Source organism: Phytophthora infestans, genomic scaffold, assembly GCF_000142945.1.
Source record: "Phytophthora infestans T30-4 supercont1.11 genomic scaffold, whole genome shotgun sequence".
Lineage (NCBI taxonomy): Eukaryota > Oomycota > Peronosporomycetes > Peronosporales > Peronosporaceae > Phytophthora > Phytophthora infestans.
In genome coordinates, this window is record NW_003303748.1 from 3,642,909 (window position 1) to 3,666,157 (window position 23,249).

Below are 23,249 nucleotides of genomic sequence, written 5' to 3' on the forward strand. Positions count from 1 at the left end.
CAACCAACTATGCCCTAGCGTCCGCTCTGCGGGCACAATAGCGCTAGTCTACCCCATCTAGTAGAGTGTGCTGTCCGTTAGTCCGTCCGCGGCTAGTGTTAATAAAAGTCTCGCTAATGCGGGCGCTCTATTGGCTGCCGAGCGCAGCGAAGGCGGTGTCGATTCGCTAAAAAGCTGTCGAGCGCAGCGAAGGCGGCCCCCATTGGCTAAAACCATCATTGTGTTTTGTACACACTGTATGTGGACTACACATCGTACTTAAATGCACCGCTCATATTTCATTTTGCTCTCATTTGCAGCTGCGCTTCGCGAGGCCACGCAAAGAGCGCTGCCTGTGTGTGCGTTAGTTAGCATTAGTAGAAGGCGCCGATGAGCACTCACGTTCTATATCATCGTAGGAGCTGTTGAATTTTTTTGTAGGCTTTGGTGACTTATATTTCGGCCTCAATCGAAACGTTAGTACTTATTGATTTTAGAATGATGTTTTAGGCTTCGTAGTACTTTTATAATAATTAAACTTACAATGCTGTTTTGCGTAGTAGTATTCTAAAGACATTTCATATTTTTGCTTGCCGTTATTTGTAGTAGTAGTCCATATAATTATTATATTAGCGCTAGATAATAAATCACAATTTTACTGCTACTATTAATAATGTGTAAACTTAAAAATATGACTATTGTGGCTTACACCCCTGCACCCCACACTGCCTCCGAGAAAAAGTGTCATCTTCCTTTGTATTTGCGCGCGTAGTGTGCGACCTTCAGATATTGTGCGAGCTTTTCAACAATATATGCTGCGTAAATCAAACAAAATCGGAACAGCGTTTGTGATTAATTTAGCGTGGAGGCACGTTACTCAGCAAGAACACGAAACACGAAGGAACACCGACCCACACTATATAGACGATGGGATAGAAGAGCAACACAAAGCACGGAAGGCCACGGACGACGATGGAAGTCTTAGCCGATGCAAACTACGAAGTTTTATGCGTAGCGTTAAATCCGGAAGAGCACACAGCTATGAAAAGGACAGAGGGACAAGAATACGACGGGAGCGTACGGACCACATAAGGGAACTAAATATACAGACACCCAGCATGCTAAAAAGGGTGGCTACGGAAGAGTACGCACGTTCGAAGCACGTAGCGGTAAGAGTGTATGACAGAAACACATCCTTAGCACCGCAGAAAAGCACGGAGCACGGTCGACGGACCAGGCATGAAGCCGCGGGAGACCAAAAACGGGAAATCATCGAGCTTTAGAGCACGATACTACGGTAGCTTACAATCACACGGACGACAGACCAGCCGCGACACCTTAAGCTAGCAAGATAACATGGAAGGCGTCACTTAGCCATATGAGAACGCAGCCGCGGAGCTATAGACGGAAATCACCGAGCCGCGGAGAGCGATACGAGTGTAGATCCTGATTAACCCGAGCCGCGGAGGACAGTCGTTCATTAGAACGGGATTGCACGGACGGCGGGCCAGCCACGAAGTCACAGGGGAACGATTCGAGATACCACGATTGCACAGCGCGGAGCACGATACCATTGTAGAACACGATAAAACGGACAGCGCAGATACACTACGCGAGCACAATATCATAGGACAGCAGAACCAGTTCGCGATTGCATGATAGCGCGATAACGCGATCGATTATACCTCACCAGGAGAGCACGATACACGAGCGACGGAACAACACGACTGCGTGGAGGCACCAAACCACGGAATAGCACCCCTCGGCTAGCTTACCGGCGATGGGAGGCCAACGGCCACGAAATACGACGTACCACGAAGCCGGTGCAACCCACGAAAACATTTGAGAACAGGAAATAGTTAGCAGCCACAAATGAGGCCGTACTAAAGAGCATGGTCCCAAAAGAGAGAGCGCGTAGCCACTAAGCAGCGTGTGTCACGGGTGAGCAGGGAACCTCGAAGCCAGGACGATCACGGAAGAGCGCCGGTCATTGAAGAACATGACATCCAATCTGTAGTACGGTGTAACGGAAGCGTACCAAACAACGATATTATACTGGTCCACATGAGACTACGGAATGGTAAGTGGTTAAGCTGACGAAGCCATGACCTACTGGGGTGAACGACGCTCACAAAGCACACGAAACCAAGAGCACTAATTTTGCGGCCACCTCATCTCCAACAAACCATGCCACTCCGCCGCGTAGCGGCGGCGAACGGCTAGTGGCCACCTCCAGTGGAGTGTGTTGTCTGTCAGTCCGTCCGCGGCTAGGATTAATAAAAATCACGCTAATGCGGGCGCTCTATTGGCTGCTGAGCGCAGCGAAGGCGGCGTGGATTCGCCAAAATTGACATTGTGTAATGTACACACTGTATGTGGTCTACACATCGTACTTAAAAGCACCGTTTAATTTTCATTTTGCCTCCTTTTTAAACGCTGGAGCACCACCTCACGCTAAGGACGCTGCGTGTGTGCACATTAGTTAGCAATAGTAGAATGCGCCGATGTGCACACACGTACTATATCGTCATAGGCGCTGTTGATTTTTTTAGGCCCTGGCGACACGACTGGATCGCATTTTAGCTAGGTAGTAATTCAGTACTCCGAAATAGTTATTTTAAAACTTGAAAAATAATATTACTAATACTAATATAATAAAAACGGTTTTAACCCCTCCAGACCGGGAGCTCGCTGGAACATCTAAACTGCATAGGCTACATTATTAAGCTTGGCGTTTGTATTTAAAAAAGTTTAGGGGAAGGCAACATGGGCGGGTCAGGGCAAAGCCATGCTAATGTAGCATACAAGGTGCATAATTACTCGAAACGTAGCACTGCCAGTCGAATAATGCTACATAGTGTGGAAAAGAACAGGACAGCTAGCCGAACCCGCTGAACAGTACCGAATCTGCCCGCAGTCCTCATTTTCCAAAATTTAGAAAACAATACTTCCCATACAAAAGCTCATATAGAAAGTTGGTGTGTCACATCTACAGGCAACGCAAAGCTTTTGTTGCGATCGAATGCGTTCTATGCACAATACAAAATTCAAATGAACCAAAGAGCCTCAAGCTTGAGGCTCTTTGGTTCATTAGCAATCACTTGACACGCACACTTTCGCGTGTAAATAGGGCGAGCAGGATGCAATTTCGGATGTGCGTGTGCCAAACCAGACGGAAGCAATCAAGTTCAATGAGCGCTTCAGATACCTGCTTACATGTGATCCATCAAAGGTGAGCCTAATCAATAACTTGCTGAATATATGCATGTTAAAGACAGCTTAAAATGCATGATAGCAGCTACGGGTTTGTGCGGTGGCTCTTGCGTGCAGCCGGAGTCCCGGGTGTCGACGGCGTACCAGGCAGTCCAGCTTTACGACGGACTCGGATTGGCTTCGCGTCTTCCACAGGAACTTGTGTGCCATTCCTTGTGCCAAATATCCCAGCAAGTCATGGCCCCCCCCCCCCCGGACATTTCGCCGAGCACGCATGCAGAGGAAGCTTGGACCCACGTTGTTGCAGTCCCCACAAAAGTATGTAGTCGTAGATGCTCGCTTGGTGTCGTGACGAAGCGTAGAGCAGACCTTGCATGCTCTCTGACGGCGCTTTGCTTGGTTGCCTTCATCGCGCCACTCGTTCACCTGTGGCGCTGCATACTTTGACCGTTGATTGGGGCCGACAGGAATGTATTCGTAGCTAGGTTCAGCAGAAGGAACCTGAGCCCCGAAGGTGTTGCCTTCGTACATGTCAGTGGCGTGGAACTGCGTGAGCTGAAGATGAAGCTTGATCATGTACTTGGCATGCGATAAAGGCTGTGTGGTTTTGTTTTTGTGGTACGCCTTGTGGATGATGTAGCCATTGACAATAGCTAAATCGATCATATTCAACACCAGTGACTTGTAGTATTTTTCTTGAAGCGAAGTGCGCGTTATAGGGAGTACCGTTGCAATCGCAACTGATCATGTACATCGACGCCTCCCATGTAGGCATGGTAGTCTTTCACAACTCTTGGACACGGGACCTCCACCTTCTCAGGTCCATCCTGGCGCCCCACTCTGTAAATCGCAGTGCTTCCTCCAGTACATAGGAAATGGACTGGTCCGGAGTCCCACCAGCTAATAGCTTTCATATTTGGCACGAGTTTTGAGCTTGCAATCTTAAAGGAACCACGCGGGACTGTCGGTGGTCGACTTTTCATCTTTTCAATGACTTCTTTGCAGTAGCCCAGGCGATTCGTCATAATGGTGCCCACGCAGTAGAATCCCATAAGAAGGAGCTGAATAACCAATGCGACCGAGGTGTAGAAACGGTCAATAACAACTAGCATCATTCCTTGTTTCCGTGCATCTTGTCCAAACACCTCCAGTAAATTTCGCACTACGGCAGCGGGTCCCGACTTCATATCTGGCTTATGGGCATCACTGGCATGTAATATCTTACCGCAGTAGACCTCAAAGCTGCATATATGCATCACCACGAGAACAAAAAATTGTTAGTAAACTGCATAATTCATGTTATACGGTATTGAGGGCCAAACAAAAAACGGCGTACCGAATCCAATACGCGGTAGCAGCACAACAAATCATGAAGAGCTTTGTGCCCCACTTGTGGGGCTTACCCTTCATGTACACGCGCATCTTGTTGAAAGATGAACGACTTGGTAGCACAGCTTCATCAAACGACAAGTACGGTGGCGCAACAAACCCACGTGCGAATGTCCTTTGAAGCACCTCCACCACCTTCCTTATCTTCCACGCGCGATCTGTTTGTGCTCGAGGGTCTTGATTCGAATTGAAGTACATGTTTCTCGATATCTCCATGAAACGGTCTCGCGGTAACACTGAGCCAAAAACACCCTCGCGAGCCTGCACCAATATCAGTAGTTTTCCAGTGGTTGGTCAGCTACTCACGGTTTGGAGCTACCGTTTTGGCAAACAGCAGACCAATGAATCGGCAAAGTTAATGCGACATGATAGGCTTCATAGTTTCCAGCTCATTCCGAAAGCCCCGACGGGTCGTGCGGGGCAAATCAGGACGGCGGCGTTGTTTCTTCCGATATCATGAGTAGGCTGCGTCAATCCGCAATGGCAGCATCTCTCGGTGGTAGTCATTCGAGCATCCGGCAATGTGTTGCCACAAAACCACCGGCAAAAAGTAGAAAAATAGCGCAATAGGAGAGTCACTGTGGCGCGGGGCCTCTGCTGAAGGCCCGGAGTATCCTTGCCGCAAGCCTGGATAGCTGGTCGAATTGCTGACGGGCTCGTACGGCTCCATCATATTCTCGTGAAGGTCTGGTTCCACGACATCTTCCCAGCCTGTTGCAGACATGCACCGTAAGACTGAGTCCTTCAGGTTCCCGGCTAGAACTTCATCTGGTCCTTTAAAACGCTCCAAAACCTTCTCACCAAATAACACTTCCTCCGCAATTTCTGCTTCGGTCTCATCTACATCATCCATAAGAACCTTCGAAGCACAGTATTCCTCCACACTTCGGTCAGGCTCGTATTCTACCAGGTCAACATCATCCTTCTCGGCTTCATATCCCGACTCAATTGCTCCGTACTGATCTCCGATATCGCCCGATTCAGCAGCATTCAAGTCGTCGTGCTTGTCTGCCAGCAACTCACTCCCCAGAGCATCTAACTCATCATCGATACTTTAATTACCTGTTATACAAGATACATTCGTTAAAAATATCGGCTTCATCAATATGCACAGTCGATCGTTTGATCAAGGTGCACTTAAGCATTTATGAGCTTCGTTCTGACTTCGGCTTTTGTGCTATCAGGCTAGCAAACCCATTAACGCACCGGCAGCCTTTGGCATTGCTAGCTATCATTACTTGCAACGCTTGGTACCAAATCGACCCATGAGAGCAAAGCGTGTAAATGACTTGAGCCAACTATGGTTGCTTACACATACACTACAAAAAATGATACTTGTATCAAATTTTATACACTACTCAAATTGCTATGATACGTTTTGGTAATCACTTTAAGGAAAAGCTACTACAACCTCCGTATTCTTAAACTAGTTCACGATGTAGCGAAATATTCTGAGCCATTCCCTCATATATCCTTTGGCCGTCACTCCGAACGACTTATTCAAGCATGGCGGGCCGGCGCAAGCGAAGCTTAGATAGCGCACCTGTAGACTCAAGCAAGCGCACGAGACCTAGGCGAGGTCAGCGGCCTGTGAAGCAGAGGGTACCACTCGATTCGATAATTCAATGTTCTTCAAAGTCGTTTGGAAAGAGCTTGGCGAGGAAAGATGGACCTCAAAGCGACCCCCACGAAATGCGCTGGACTCGTTCTATCGCTACATTCGCCCAGGATCGGATTTAAAGGGCAAGGGGGGGAAAGATTTCTTCGTAGGAGAGGAAGCACTGCTGGCTTTTTATCTACGTGAAATTGCTTTATCGCCCGCCACCCGTAAGTTGCTATGTCCTATAAATTTTTGACCATAATGCTTATGCCTAATTAAACGCTAGGTATCACCCACGCATGCCATCATTCGTACAATGAACGGCAAAGCCAAACGTCAGCCACAAATCCTGAAAATGTGGTATTCGGAGGAATTTTAGCTGAAGAAAGCACTCGTAATGGATATACGATGGATAACGAGGGATTGGACGCCGCCAAAGAGGTTGTAGACACAGAAGAAAGGCGTACTGTGATGGGAAATGCCAATAGCGAGAATGAGCACCTTACTTGTGGTATCCATAGTGCACGCACTTATCGGACGCAAACGGACGCAACGCAATACAGCCAGCTAAACGTGGGTGCTGACAGCACGGATGATGCTACAATGAATAGTGTAGCCGCTATGGCAAACGAGGACATCGAGGATCGTCACTCAGGTAAGTACATGCATCAGAAGAATTTTGCATCGAGTTTCATGCTGTCGTTATGACAAGAATTTGTTTTACAAGTTATTTATGGGAATCATCTACTGCCAACTCTCGGGGGGAGGATTACATCTACCGGCAACCAGTCGGAGCACACCATGGACGCGATTAATACAAGTCCAATATCAAGAAGTGCCACTGGGGGTGCTTCCGAGTATGTCTCCAACACAACCGGCAATACTTCGACAATACAAGGTAAGTGGCGGTTGCTTAGCTACAATCGGCTCTGCCACCTCACAGCAGTTTATTTTAACACTTTTACCTCAGGAATTTCTCGCTCGGAAAGTCACATGCCACCATTATCTCCTCTACCATCGCACAGACCAGCCGGAAGATCATCAGTTGCGTGTGTCCCCTCACTTTATGTGAACACGTTGGTTGCGTTCTCTCCGTCTAAGGAAAGTTGGATGAAAGACAAGGTTTACAAGAAAGTTGGCGCGGCTTATATAGTCGGACGGGTATGTTGCACTGTGAAACCTAAAACGAAGCCAGGAAAGAACCCAGAAGGAGCAGCTCGGACGTAAAAAAAAGCGACACCACTTCTCTTTCAAGTACGGTGGATTGATTCTCAATTTCAATCTAATTCGGAGGATATCTCGCTCGGCCTAGTACAGAAAGGTCATGCTAATTACAACCTTCTGATGGCGACTACAACTTCACTGCACTGGCAAGATCTCTGTGAGGCCACTGATGACAACCGGCTTGCAATTACAGACAGCCTTGAGGGGCTACAAGAAGCTTCGGTTCACTACAGCCCCAGCCAAGTGATACCAACAAGCTTGGCGGAGGTGGAGGCGATCAAAACCATGCGATTTGACCCAAAAGCGCACATGGCACAACCTGGTGATCTCTTTACATGCGACGATGGAGCGACCGAAACCAAGCTTAAGGATGAGTACCGATACATTTTTAATCATTCGGCTTCAGCGAGCTTTTTTGCGTATCTCCCTCTTTACTTCTGGAAACAAGTTGCTTTCGAGACCAATGCATACGCAAGCGCCAACCAGATTTTCATCGGCGAACCGTTCAAGTTACAAGAATTGATGACCTTTTTGGGAATACTGTTCTATATGGAAGTTACAGTTAAGGGGGAAAATGCGAATTACTGGGGTCGCCAGGCAGAAGAAGACATATTTGGAGGTACTAGTATTGACTTGGAGCATGTGATGCCGCTCAAGCGGTTTAAGCTTCTTCGGCAATCGTTTTTGTTTCGAAGTGGTGTCTCAGTGGAGGACACAATGCGAGGCCCTGCTGCCCGCATTCGCACATTGCTGAATGTTATGAAAGTTACTGGCGGGAAGTATTTTGAGCTTGGTCGTAATGTTGCTTTGGATGAAGCGAGCGTTGTCTGTAGAAGTCGATTCGGACGCCACCTTATCGTTTACAACCCACGTAAACCCGGTGGAAAGTACCACTTCAAGTTGTACATGATGTGCTGCGCAACGTCATGGGTCGCTGTGAATTTCAGACTACACTACGAAAGGATTCTCGAAGATCGTTTGCAAGGCGTGGTAAATGTCCCCGACTGAAGCTCTCCGCGAAGAGCTTTCACATGGAGCTGCAATCCGCCAGAACGTTCTTGAAGTTGTTCGACCAATCTACGATTCTAAATGGATTGTACATACTGACAATTATTACACGTCAGCACAGCTCCTGCAAGCTTTAAAGCTCAAAGGGCTATTTGGTCGTGGTACAGTACGGGGCTCAAGCAAGCATTTTCCTAAGCACGTTATGCTGGAAAAGGGTGATTGTACAAGAGGGGAGTACCGCCAAGGGGTTTCCATTGACCACAATATGCTTGGGGCTTCGTGGTGCGACGAAAGTATTGTTAGCATAGTCTCAAATGCGGATGCGTCCGAGTCAAACACTGTCCAACGTCGCGTGTCCAACGAGCATCAACAATTCGAGGCACCGGATTGTGTGAAGAACTATAACACCCACATGCAGGGTGCTGACCGGCTAGACCAGCTCGGTGCACGCTTCTCTATTGCCGACGGCCACTCGTTTAAAAAATGGCACAAGAAGCTCGCTATGGCTTTAGTTGATGTTGCTCGATGTAACGCGTACCTTACCCGCCGAATGGTGTATACCCCAGTAAATACCCGGGACCCTCACCGTTCTTTCATGCTGGAATTGTCTTCTGAATTGATTTCCGGGAAGTGGTCCAACGCACCGAGCGAAGGTAAGATTTTATACTCAAGCCGCAACATGGCTACGTTAGAATCACAGGTACCGGCTCCAATTAGTCCCGCTTACACTGTTAGCACTTCATTCGAGAGCCCAAAGAAGACGTGCTCTGCAGCTGCATCAAAACAGTTTTACGATGGAAAAAACCGCAAGCGTCGCCAGTGTATTGTGTGCAGATGGGAAGAAAGATATCCCACTGAAGTCACGGACTACTGCGTCATCCATGGTGTGTGTGTGCCTTTGCAAGGCATATTTTGATTCACTACCCGCTCCATACATGTGTCCCCAAGCCACGTGGACGTGTTGGGAAAAATACCATCAGTACTACGCACACAAAAATTTGTTTTCGAGTAAGGGGAAGCTACGCAAGACGTCTCAGCTATTCAAGCTAAAAGCAAGTATAAATCAGGTGGGTGAGATCTACGGTAATGACAATCGATCGGTAGTCAGACAAGTTATTCTTTAGCGGGTTGAACACGCTGCCTAAGTTATATGTTGATTTGTATTTCTGTATCCGGTCTCTCCAGTGTTCGTGACTGTGATGATTTCACAAAATGTCAAAGATAGTAGTTGAATATTCTACTACACTCAGTCAATCTCTTGCCAATCAAACGCGAGTTGCCAGACGTACATAAAGATAGATACCGAGTACTATAGATCTGTCGAGTTACTGAGAACTTAACTGCCGAAGATCTCTTTCACAGTTATATGCATCGACACTTGAATCATTTCCACGATCTGCTTAAACCACTTCCGTACCGATAAGCGCTATAGTCTTAGAGTCGTCGGTGGCGTCATATACGCGTAGAATCCCTGTCATGATGACTTCTCCTTTGATACCCAGCGTAGCGTGTGGATTAGCTAACAAAGCTAGCACCCAGATGCGAAGCTCACTCTAAGCTCACTCTGAAATAACGTACATGCTAACGCTGTCAGCAGTAGCTCCCTTCATCTGCACAGTGGCAATAAACGTGTAAATAACTCAAATAAAGTAAGCAAAACTGCATGTGTCTGTTGTATGATGCATCCAAATGATTGTTTCAGTTGACCAGTGTAATTAATTTGATTAAACTATAGATATTTTACACTTGCATAATGTATTGGCACATTATCCCTTTGGTCTTACCAAACGCAGTCATGATCACCGATTTCTCCAACGAAGCCGATAAGCTCTTAATGCAGTACGCCTTCAAATATGCGCAGCAAAACCGACGCGTCGTGTAGGCCGATCTTGCGCGAAAGATGCAACGGCGTTTGCGAGTCTCCAAGAGCCCGAAGACGCTAGAAACTCGACTTCGAACACTAAAGCGCGCTTACGGCAACGACCTATCTCGTTTTCCTCCATGTTTTTTTAAAGTGACAATGGCTCGTTCACACTCCACTAACTACGAGAAGTCTCGGACGGCAAGTTACCCCGTGTTAGACTTTCAAGCTACTGTACGTCTACTTCAGTCGGTATTTGGATCGGTCACAAAAGCCTAAAATCAAGAAGGTCCCGCGTGCTCGCCCTTCTGGATACCAAAAGCCTCGCTGGATTTGCAGAACCTATAGCTACGCTCGTGCTCATGGCATTCAAAACGCGTTTGAACACATGCTTGTAATAAGGTGTCGAATTTTCTGTACTAATCCTGTCCTAACTGTCCTACAAAATCCTAAAATACGTCGTAAATTACTGGAATAGATTGCAAAATGTATCCTAAAAAGGTTCTAAATCCGGGAAAACATTGCAATCCTAATACTGTCCAAAATTAAAAAACGGTATTTTTGTCGGAAATTTAGGACATATCCTAAAACCTATTTTGAGTCGAACTTGGGATTGAGGTTTTTAAAAAGTTAACGGGAACCAATCATGCAGAAACACATAGCTGTTTTAATTTTTATTGTCACTTGACAGCTTTGTCCATGGAGCACAAGAACTACCGCTTCTGCAAGAAGCGCACCGTCCCGGAGACAGGAACAACCTATTTCAGCTGCGTGAAGTTCCGGACTGGGTGTCCAGCACGTCTTGTAGTCAAGAAGGGGGGCACTATCATCGAAAAAAATATTCACCGCTGCGACCAAGAAATTTTAGAAGAAGTCGCAGACGTACGCCACGACATGTCTTTGGAGCTGCAAGATCGCGCCATTAAAGACTTCGCTGTTGCACCTGGTGTTCTGTGGCAGCGCGTCTTTGATAGTTTCCGTACCAAGCATCACCCGTCAACTATCTACGGTATTGCGCGTCCGAGTGGTGTTACGATCATCAAAACCGTACGCCAAGGTGCCACCGGTGGCGACATTTTCCGTGCAATTGAGGCTGCACCGGTGCGAAGCATTAGCGACTCAGACCCGCGCCCGTTCCTACAATTCAGCATGGCTCGCCCCACCACCGCCGGCATACAGCGTATGCTCTGCTTTGGGCATCCGGACTTACTGCGAATTCTACGTACCCTCAGCTGACCCTTTTTATTGATGGTACCTTTTCGGTGGTGCCAAAAGGTTTCTCGCAGTGCCTGATTGCTATGGTCTACGATCCTAGTGTCGACATATACGTGCCACTACTCTACGTACTCGTCAATTCGAAAAGCCAAGAAACGTATTGGCGAGTACTAGAGCAGCTCATCATGGCGTCCGACCGCCAGCTGGAGCCTCGTGATGTTACCTGTGACTTTGAGCTTGCGCTCATTAACGCTGTGATTGAGCAGTTCCCTGCAGCCAACATTGTTGGCTGCCTCTTCCACTGGAAGCAGGCTCTACGTAGGAAGATGATAGAACTGAAGATTCCCAAGGAACAGATCGCAGACGCCATGAAGTCGGGAAATTGGACGTGCTTACTGTCATTCCTGCCGAAGAAGTGCTGGACAAGGTACGTAATTTTTGTATTTTACTTACGGAAAATATTACTAAAATAAAATTAATTTTTTTGGCAGGGACTACGGTATGTTCGAAGCATCATCGATGTGACCGCAGCAAAGACTAAATGGAACGCTTTCTGGAAGTATTTTGTGCGAACGTGGACAAAGAGGTTCGACACGTCGCTGTGGAACGTGAGCCAGATGCGGCGCAACAATGTGAGCATGATAAATCGGACTAATAACCCGCTGGAGAAGTACAATCGCGATTTTGCTGCTCGCATTGGTGCGCCACATCCAAGTATTCTCGTCTTCATTGAAGCTGCAAAGGCAGAGGCACATTCCTACATAAAACTACTGGACGACATCAAGCATGGTCGACAGAGCGCTCCTGCTCATGCGCGGTCTGTGGACGCTGAAGGCCCCGGGGAATACATGGCGTTTGAGTAGCATTCTGCATTCTGTAAGCCATAAGATATCTCTCGTTGGCATGGGTAGTGTAGCCTTACAACTTTCGTATTTGTCCTAACTGTCCTAACTGTCCTAACTGTTCTAACGATCCTATAACCCATGCCGAAGTTTTGTGCCAATACCGTAATTTATGACAGTAGGTATTAGGACAAGTTAGGACGTTTAGGACGCTTTTAGTACGGAAAAACTTCTTCCGCTTGTACAGCCATACGTAGCTAAAGCGCGTAGCGTTGTCGCCCTTCTTCACATTCCAGTCGGTCTGCTCAAATATTGGTATCGTAAGAAATATATCAGCACTATCCAGTGACGAACTATCCTGAATAATAATTGCCAATCCCAACTCCTACCTCTCTCAGTTGAAGACCGAATAATAGTCGATCTGTATGTCAACCTAATACAATGTACTTATAACGATTCATTTTAAATGGCCAACAGTTGATGTAGTCGCGCTCGAATTCTTTTAAGGTAGCAGTCTCGTCCATCCTATCCGCACCGTGGCAGGCTTTGCATGAAAATCTAGCAAAACGAGCATTTTAGCATGCATCAACACGAGATCGTAACAAAATTCTCACCAAAGCGTTGCCGACAAGTGTTTCCGCATCAATACTGAACGAGCTGTCACGCAATTTGGCTGCAAGTAGCATTTCATCCAGGTCGACTTCGTCATAGCGCTAGATTTTAACCGTATAGTAGCTAAATTAGCAAAATGCGTACCACTTAGAAGCACGAAGGCACCTCGGATACAATTACTGCTTGCAAGAATTAGTGCTCAATATAAATGTCGTACCTAAGCACAATTAAGCGCCAACACCCTTACATACAAGTGATCGCACAGAAGGGCTGACGGAAAAACTGGCTTGGCGCTCGAGGATACGGTGCTTGTATGGCACTTGGTGCTAATGGTGAGAGTATTGCATTTGTTCTCACACTCTTCATCTATCGAAGTGCAAAAAACCACGCCACAACACAGAGCACTGCATTAGTACTATTAGATACCGGCACGTCGCACAAAACAACTCACATGCGCGTCCTAAGGACACCAAGACGCTCTCGCACTACTAAACAACCACGCCACAACACAGAGCACTGCATTAGTACTATTAGATCCCGGCACGTCGCACAAAGCAACTCACCTGTGCGTCCTAAGGACACCAAGACGCTCTTGCACTACTAAACAACCACGCCACAACACAGAGCACTGCATTAGTACTATTAGGGCTCGGCACGTCGCACAGAACAACTCACCTGCGCGTCCTCAGGACACCAAGACGCCCTCGCACTAATAAATCATAACACAGATCCCCATGGCAGTACATGATAGCATATGGGCCCGGCACATCGCACATACCAGCTCACCTGTGCGTCCTAAGGACGCCAAGACGCTCCCGTACTACTAAAACATAACAGATCTCCATGTCAGTATAGGATACCATGTTAGCCCTCGAACATCGCACAGCACAGCCCATCTGTGCGCCCTAAGCACTGGCACCAATGCTCGTTCGCGCCAAAACTTGTGCGCCCCACGCTGCTCGTTACTTTTGTAGGAATGTGAAAATTTTACAAAAATATTTAACGTCGCTTGATTTATAATTTTTTGGCCAAGTTAAATGCCACTAATGTGAATATGATTGGTCAAAATATACGAAATGGGGCAGAATGCCCTGTTTGGCACGCCGTTTTCACACCCCGTAATGATAAATTTGTCAGAGAGGGCATTTTGCCCCCTTGACCGCGAAAGGGTTAATGTCATTTTCATGTTAAAGTACTGATCGCAATATTGAATAAAACGAACAGCCTGTCTTAGTATTTGCAGAGAGACAACGTTGATATCGTATCGGCTGTTAACATGGTTAAATTATTGCGTAAAGAGCTGTAAAATGTGCGTGACAAGAACAATACGAGTACAGAGCCCGACCGTACTGAGGCTGTGTGGAATTCGGCAGTTAGTTTTTGAAAGAAGTTTCAAGTGAAAGATCTTCCTATTATCCCAAAAAGCACATTATTGTGGGAAAGGAGAGGAATTAGAAGTCGGGGTCGTGGACGACCAGGTATTTCAGGTGCAGATACCTGCCGCGGCTCCAATTTCCCTACGCAAGAATATCACTACCAGAACGGTGTTTTGTGGCTGTCATTAAAGATATTTTCTCTGAATTGGAATCTTGCTTCAATGACGAAGCTTTGAGTTTATTGAAATTAAGTGGTTCTCTGTCCCCAAGGCGAAAGTTTTCGAACTGTAATGTCGAAAATGTCGTTCTATTGGCTACAACGTTTTATCACGGCGATGGCAAAGCATAATTAGAAGACTTGAGAGAGGAAGCTACGCGCTTCTACGAGCTAACCAAGACCGACAAAACATTGCAGAACTTGAAGATTACGGAAGAGCTGTGTACTAAGCCAGTATTATACCGGTTTATCTGCTTAGTCTGCGTACTTCCTGTTCCCACCGCAAGTACCAAGCCCTCCTTTTCAGCCATGAAGAGAATAAAATGCGACTTTGATCTATCATCGGCGACCAATGGCTATCGAGCCTGATGCTTCTAGCTGTCGAAAGAGATCTTACCAACCCAACTGACAAAGACGCAGCTCTCGACACACATTCAGCTCTACGACGGTAAGATGTATTCCTCTGTTGTCCAGCTTTCAGACTCGTATGAAGCTCTTAAAAAAGTAATTAATTTTTTTTAACCCCTCCGTTACCAGAAAATCCGAGCTGGAACCGCCTAATATAAGTCGTAACTTACGACTTTGTTTTTATATTACTATTTGTATGTGCGTGTTTTGTCCACGTCAATATCTCCTCGATTTCCGCTACTAACTCCCAAATGTTTTTGAAATCTAAGTCGTAAGTGTTACGATCAAATCATAATTCAGAAAGCCAAAACTTACGACTTCCAGACTGCAACGCACATTTTTTTGTTAGCCCCAGATCCATCCTTGCTAATCCATACAGATCCGGGCGCATCTAAAATTGTACAAAGATCAAGTAAATGCAGTGCTACCTAATCCATTTATACGATTTCTGACTGTAGAACATTCTGGTCGACAAGCTCTTCCGCCTCATTATCAGCGTCGCCATCTTGATAAATCAACTCTTGTCGCGTGGGCTTACGTGCACCCACCTTGGCTGAGCGCCGCAAGACGACGCGTTCTCTGAGGGATGGTGGAATGGAGATGCCACTCTCGAAGGCTTCATGCCAAATTTGGTAGCATGTCTTTCGTACACCCCCGTAACAATGCCGCGACTTGGGGCACAGGAAGCTCTTCGCACCAGGCTGTGAACAGTCTTCACAGTGGTAAGTGGTCTTAAATGACTTCTTTCGTTCGCCGCGGAGAAAGAGCGTAAGCTTTACAGGAACGTTGACGGCGTTTCCGGACGCCTGATACGATGACCTAGTCGTCAAACTGCACATGCGCGTGACCATCAAGTCGGCGGCGCTTTCTGGAGCGCGCCATAGGAGAAGGAGTAGGAGCAGAGGCGTCGACAAAGCTGTCTGCCGTGAGCTGCAGTAGTTGTTTGTGCAGGAGGATATACCAGTCTCCACGGTCTTTAGGAAAGAGTCGCTTGAGCCGATACGTTTCCTTCTGTGTGAGGTATGCATTCACCAGTGTCATGTCTACCAAACCAATAAACAGTGATTTGTAGTATTTCGGAATCGGAACGCTGTCTGAATCAAATACGACTGGATGGGCGGAGTTGATCATGGACATCAACTCCGCCCATCCAGCGTTGATAGTCGGAAACGAGCTTCGGGCACTTAAATCTTGACGGTCCTACCATCTTGATATTTCTATGGATTGAGTCTCCTACCATGATCGAGCCCGTTGCTAGGTAGTGTACCGGTTTCCTGTCCCACCAATGACAGGCAATCATGGTCGGAATAGCATCTGACCGCGAGAACGCGAAAGATCCCCGTTCTATAGCACGCGGTCTTGTTTTGCGTTTCTCAATGACTTGCTTATCAAACCCCAGTCGGTTAATCATGACCGCCCCTAGCACGTAGACCGACATCGATAGAAGTTGCATGGCCAGCGGTATCGAGAAATAGAACCGGTCGGTTACAGCTAATTGAAATCCCAGAGATGCTCCACTCAGAACAGCCTTCATGTTTCGTTTCACTGCTGCTGCCCCCGTCTTGTTGTCGACCTCGTGTTGGTCCATATCTTCGGTATCTCGCTTTCCGACGTAGCCCTCAAAGCTGTAGTCGCAAGTTACGACATGGAACAAATCAAATAAGAAATTAATGCCAAAAGTTACGGCATAAAAAAACTCACCGATGACAGTACGCACTCTTGGAATCGCACACCATGAAAATTTTTGCTCCGTAGCGGTAAGGCTTGTCGGGCATGAGCATCCGTGTTGTGTTTCGCTTCGATGTCGACGGTAGAACGCCTTCATCAAAGGAGAACGTGCTACCAAGTGTCCAACCCGAGCAAAAACGAGACTGCAACACGTTCACAACCGGCCTCAACTCCCACATCTTATCGCGAACGCGCGGGGCCTCATTATTCACGACGTGAAAGTCGCGAAGATCGAAGTGCACCGGTTGCGTGCCATAAACTTGCCACAGCTACCGGCTGATAGGGCGTCATCATCGGCCATCGCCCAATGTCGTGAGAAACGCCGCGTCATCGGGTTCAGCATTCTTGCCACTAAAAGCCCCATTAGATGTAAGATCGCATGTGTTTGGTACGCAGGCTCGGCACGAAGACGCCTTTCAATCTGCTTGATAGTTGCTGGCGTCGCAGCATGACGCTTTCGTTGTTTTGTTCGAATTCGCTTTACTCTGGCGTGTGCAGTGTGTCGCTTGTAGCGTTTGGTCTCCTTCGTAATACTAACCCACAGTGACTTCGGCAGCTAATAGAAAAATAGCAGGATCGGCGAGTCTGCGATGGCTTGGATCTCTGGCGTAGGGGTAGCAACATCAGTAGACAGATGCGCATATGCTTCACGATCACGTTCGAGCTCGGACGAGTGTGCACGCCACGAGAATTGCCGAAGCGCGTTCTTGTCGATATCTTCCAGGGTAAGCTTTCCACCCATCGCCTTCACAAAGGCATCGTCCATTAGGCCGACATCTTCGTCAGGTTCCAGTGATTCGTCGATATGTTCGCGCCGCTCAATGACCTCATCTCCACTATTATCGCTGTTGTCACTACCGCTCGAATTGATGGCCTCATAGGCGTCCGACACTTCTTCTTCCGCCTTGATGTTCACGTCGTCATCCGCTACGGCAACGCGGTCATCCGGAGCGTCCTCCACACTCGCATAATCATCCACACTGGCACCGTCGCTCGCGTTACCATTATCAGAGTCGTTAGACTTAGCGCCCGACAAGAGGCGCTGAAAGGCACCGACGACCAGCTCGAGATCTGCCTGGTCCAGACGATCCGACTGGGAGCTGCTATCCGATCCGAGCATCGCTTGTATTGTGTTGGCTGATAGCGCAATGGACGTGTCGATCTGCGACTCCGTCACCGAATCGCTCGCTGGCAAGCCCTCATCGACACTCGCATCCCCCCACTCTCGCTACTCTCTTCTCCAAGAAGCCCCGACGCCATCGCAAACGTCACTACTGCATCTCAGTCTACAATAACAATTTATTTAGATACCTGTGTTGTGCTTCGTTCATACGCTGCGTACCGACAAGCGAGATCCCGGTCGGTGACGTATACGTCCACTCCTTCACGATTCCGGAGCCTGACGGCCTCTTCGATGTCCACCCCACTCCACGGAGCTGCCGCACAGATGCTTGAAGTCGACCGCTCGAACCCCAAGCGTGTCTTGAGCTGGCTCTCGTACTGGATCGTACTCTTGCCATTGTGGCAAATTCTGGAATAAGACACCGCTGCTTCGAGTCGGCAGCCTCGACCACTCATCCAAGTGTCCGGACTGACCAGATTGCTGCAGCACATCTACCCTTCCCCCACCCTTTCTTTGACTTTTCTTTTTTTACCTCTTCTAGCTTGTATTTTTTGGCAGCAAAAAATGACTTGATCAAAGTATCGTGTCCACTTTGTTCGAGCCATTTTCTATCTAGGGATCCCAGTAACGTCGTAACTTACGACTTGTGCCCTCCATGAAGTCGTAAGTTACGACGTTGGTAACGGAGGGGTTAAATATACGATTCTTTTTATAAATTACCCTATTGCTGCCGGAAGTTTACTTGGATTTTGTACGGTAATTATCCAACAGCAAAATGTAAAACATGCATAATATAAACCCAGCATATATTGTATACTGTGTTTTACTCCGCACCCCGCGGCATATTATATCATATTGCTTGGGCTTACCAATATTATTGCAAATATTATGGCAAAACCAAGTAATATGCTTGGTTTTCCGCAAACGACATGATTCGTTCAAAATAAAGTCCTCGCATTTTGGTTGAGTAAAACGTGTCTAACTAAGAATATTGCACGGTTTTAGTGGCAACGGCAGCAGTAGGATTAAAAAAAATTAAAGAAAATGCCCCCCCTCCCCCATTTTAAGACTGGCTCCGCACCTGTGTGAAACTGCAATGGAGTATCGCACCTAATAAAAAAACGTAGATGACAATCATTTCTAGATATAACAACGATAGAGCTTACGGTCTTTTTGTGTGTTTCGTTGAGGAGTGTGCCAGACTAAAATTTACTCCAGACTAGCTACAGGCTTTGGTACATACATATTATAGGTTGTTTCGCTGGTCGCTGGCTACTGACATATTTAATTAATTACAGGGTTTTTTTACGGCCACTTTGTTGTCGTAGGCTACACTTATTCGCAGTTCGAAGAACTGTGCTAGAGCTTTGCCATCGTCATCCTGCAACATTTAAATCCGAGCAGCTAAACTTAGGCTCAGAAGTTGCAGAAAATGTAGACACATCCGTAACGATAACGGAATAAAGGTGAAGCTGATAGCTAAAACCGATAACTGACTGGAGCCGGAAAAATAACAAACATCGGAATAGTAGTACCGACACCGGATATCGGAACGTTTTCTCTCTCTCTCTCTCTCTCTCTCTCTCTTTTTTTCTATTTCTCTCTCTCTTTCTCTCTCTCCTCCTCTCTCTCTCTATCTATCTCCTAGCACTTCTATGGATGTTGTTCATAGTGCAGTACCAATATGTCAAATTTTACTGGCCTTTTTAAACGTTTGGAGATGATTCGAGTCACCGCAAAAACAAAACTAGCAGTGATATGTGTTACTTTCGGATAGTCTATCTTTGGGTCGTTGTGTTTACAGATTTTTCCTTTTAACTGTTTTTATAAGCCGGGCCTCGTAGCCGCCAAATACTTCACTGCTCGTAAACATACGTATTACAGTGGATACCGCATGTGCTCAGAAGACGCAAGATAACGACAAACGGATCCTAGCCTATATATCTACCCGCTCTGCGACATACACTACCCCATCTATATTTTGAATAGTAGATTAAACCAAGGGTACGCACCAGCTTCGTCCAAAAAAATGCTACGTACATGTTAAGTTTTTCTTATTAGGCCTCGTGTTTCTGTGCGTCAGCCTTTCTCTAGAAAAGCACAAACAAAAAAATAGAATGCAAATTATCGTCATCTGTGTTTGAATGAAATGCATATTTTTATTTGGAATTCTCACCGTTTTTCGACGTCATTCCGGGCCAATTGCGCTCGTGGTCGATTCATAACATCGTGGTCGACCTGCTACTTCGTCGCTGCGCATCTTCTGCCAGGAGGATGCTAAATCATATTTAACGCTTTTGTAAGAGGAAGGCTCCTCTTGAGGGTGTCCCCATCGGCTGGCGAAGAGCGATCAGGAGAACTACAAGGAGACCAAGAGCAGTGGACAGCAGATGTCGAAGAGAAGGAGTGCAGGACGGACGACGACGCAGACAGTTTGAAGATGCAGCAGGCCGACCCACCAACCCATATCCGGCCCATGGCTGTTGAAGATAGAAGATCGCAATGCTGAGGGGTCGCTGATGCTGAGACTAAGACAGATGTGCGGCTTCGGGGAGGTCCAAGGCGAAGGAGAATCCAGTGAAGACGCGGTAGGGTCCGAACAGCGCAAGTACAAGATTAGCAGCGAAAGACGCAAGTCCTAGCTGTAGCAGAAGTAGTTGCCACACCGGTCTGGGTGGAGGGCTGGAGACGACATTTAGCCGCATGTCTTAGTAAGTCAGAGCACACACAGGGTAAAGGGAGGAAGATTGGATACGCCTGCTGGACGTCCTCAAAATTGCGGTATTTGCAGCCCGCAGCGGGTATCGGAGCCCTCAATTGAGAGCACGGACGCCAGTAGAAGACCCTACTGTGACTCAGATGCTGTATTCAGCTCTTGTGTGGAGTGTGCTTCCTACGGCTGTGTATATTCAGTAAGTAGCAGTATTCTGGAGCCTGGGACAGTGTAGCCAAATAGCCGAGCCCTTGATCAAGGCCCGTGCTATCAGCTGTGTGGTAGTGACGAACTAGGCGCAAGTACTAAGAAGGAGCTTACTTGGCGGTCATACAGGGGCCTTCCAGCACGGTCGGTTCCCGATTATCGAGATCCATCACGAGGCTTGGCCCTGAGGCACGAACTCTAGCCGCGGGGAAGAAGTGAAGCGGGACGGAGCTGAGAGTCTGCGGATTGAGGAAGTGAAAGCGTGAAGAGTTGGAAGTGAAAGAGTGAGGAGTTGGAAGAGAGAAGCAAGCCGAGGACGAGAACGGATACAGATTGCTTGCTGGAAGAGGATAGCCTGACTGAAAACCGGCGAAACAGTCGCAAGTCAGCTGGCGACAAGAGTTGAAGAAAACACAATTGACAGATTGCAGAAGAAACTTAAAACAACAAACAGAAGACTATTGACGAAGACAATGGTGGGACCCCTTCTTACCCAGGCCTCAGTAGCACGCCGACGAGCCAAACCCCGACGAGAAGATCCCCAGCCACCCCAAAGCGTACCAGTCAGCCCAGGACACGGATCCGACTGGCAACGAATCAGGATAAATCAGACGAGGAGGGAGATGTAGCGTGAGTGCGGACGTGACAATTGCAGCTAGTGCACCAGCGCCAGGAGGTGGCCAGGACGACTCTGACAGTGATGACCATGGACATAGCAGCCGTCGAGAGGGAAGAGTATGGCGGTCAAGCAGCCGCAGCACCAGCGCCCAGGGCAGTCGCACCAGCAGCAGGGGCGGAGCCAGCCAAAATTAGAGAGGGGGCCATAGCGAGTAGGGTTAAGTATCTCCACGATTAAATCCACACTTCCGTATTGAAGCACGATGTCGCCCAAGAGACAGAAGCTGCAAGCAATAACAAACTTCTTCGCCAAGCAACCTCGGCCGTCCCCGGATGATATACAAGAGCGCACTAATATTCCGATACAAACTTCATCTCTAGCAGAGCCTACTACTCCACCTATTTCACGTAGTGCGGACTTAGAATCGTCATCTGCAGCTCAATGGTGCCACGAAAATGGCATCGCTGAAGACCCACTTGACTGCCGTGTTCACGACTTTGCTCGTTGCGATCCTGTGGACCGTCCTCCTATTATATTTTTGCAATTAGACAGCTGCAAGAGGATCCGAAGCTACGTCGTGGAGTCATTTTTGCATATTCTAAGATGAATTTATTTCGACCCCGCCTAACGTGCTATCCGAGCCGCTCCTATGGCAAGCGTTCGAAATCATTTCAGCCTGAATGGTTCGAAAAATATAAGTGGTTGGGGTATTCTGAAAAAGCAGACGCAGTGTAATGTAGATGGTGTTACTTAAGCCGAGAAGCAATGACAGCAAAGGACACATCTGTGTTTGCGCGTCCAGCTCTGGGCTTTCATAACTGGAAAAAAGCCACGACGAAAGACGGTTTTGTCGCCCTCGTTGGATAGCCCTGTTCTAGACATCATAATGCTGAAGCTGCATTTTACGAAGTCCTGAGGGGAAGCTGTGATATTACGATAGCTCTGGAAAGAACAAATGCAAGCCAGCGAGAACAAAATAGGAAAAGACTTCCTCAGATTTTAGACGTGTGTTTATTTCTCGCGCGACAAGGTATTGCTTTCAGAGGCAACGACGAGAAGGTAAGTGTTATTAGTATTATCGTTTAAACGGAGTCCTAATTGACAGTATTTGATTCTTCAACAGGATACGTCCTGCAATAGGGGTAATTTTCTTAAAATGCTGTCTTTTTTGGCTCAGAGAATGCCAGATTTCGCGGATTTGATGAGCTCTGCCGCCGCAAATGCCAAGTACACGTCTCCTATAGTACAACGGGAGCTTATTCATTGCGCGGCGGATGTAGTTCGTGAACATATCGTGGAGAATGAACTTGGACAAGGGTATTTTGAGCTCCTAGTAGATGAAGCAACATGTGAAGGTGGAAAAGAATTGTAGTCTGGTTTTTATCCAGTCATACTGGTGAAATTCGAGAACGTCTTCTGGGTTCGGTTCACGTTCGCGATACCTCTTCTGAGTCACTTAAATCTGCGTTGATAAATCATATCACAATTTGGGGAATAAATATTTCTCGGTGCCGTGGCCAAGGATACGATGGGGCTTCAAACATGTCCGGTAGATATAATGGGCTACAAAATTGACCCGAGATACTTGCCCGTACGCCTACTACGCTCACTGCTTCGCTCACCGCCTTAATCTTGTAGTAGTGACTGTATCAAAACAGATTGTCTCTGTGACGGAATGCTTCAACATCGTTCAGTCTATTCACGCTACTTGTAGTGCATCATACAAAAGGAAAGACAGTTTGTATAGCTACGCGCAGGACGAACTACAACAACTAATCAGCAGTGGTTATCTGGAAACCGGTCGAGGTAAAAAGCGGCCTCTTGCAACTCAGGCTTTAAGTGCCACGCGCTGGAATTGTCGTGTGCGAGCTTTATTACGTATTAGATGGTTGTGGACTCCAATTATTCAAGTATT

General features: G+C 47.3%; 1 protein-coding gene across 1 annotated transcript; it reads right to left on the bottom strand.

Annotated features, from left to right (window-relative positions):
- Positions 1-12,810: 12,810 nt before the first annotated feature.
- PITG_07772 (uncharacterized protein) lies at positions 12,811-14,847 on the bottom strand (the record flags this gene model as incomplete). The annotated part of the gene is made up of 9 exons (XM_002904643.1): positions 12,811-12,889; positions 12,946-13,044; positions 13,191-13,347; positions 13,395-13,431; positions 13,507-13,540; positions 13,619-13,652; positions 13,730-13,766; positions 14,441-14,460; positions 14,780-14,847. The coding sequence occupies 9 exons, from the start codon at positions 14,845-14,847 to the stop codon at positions 12,857-12,859; spliced, it is 519 nt and encodes a 172-aa protein (XP_002904689.1).
- Positions 14,848-23,249: the final 8,402 nt, after the last annotated feature.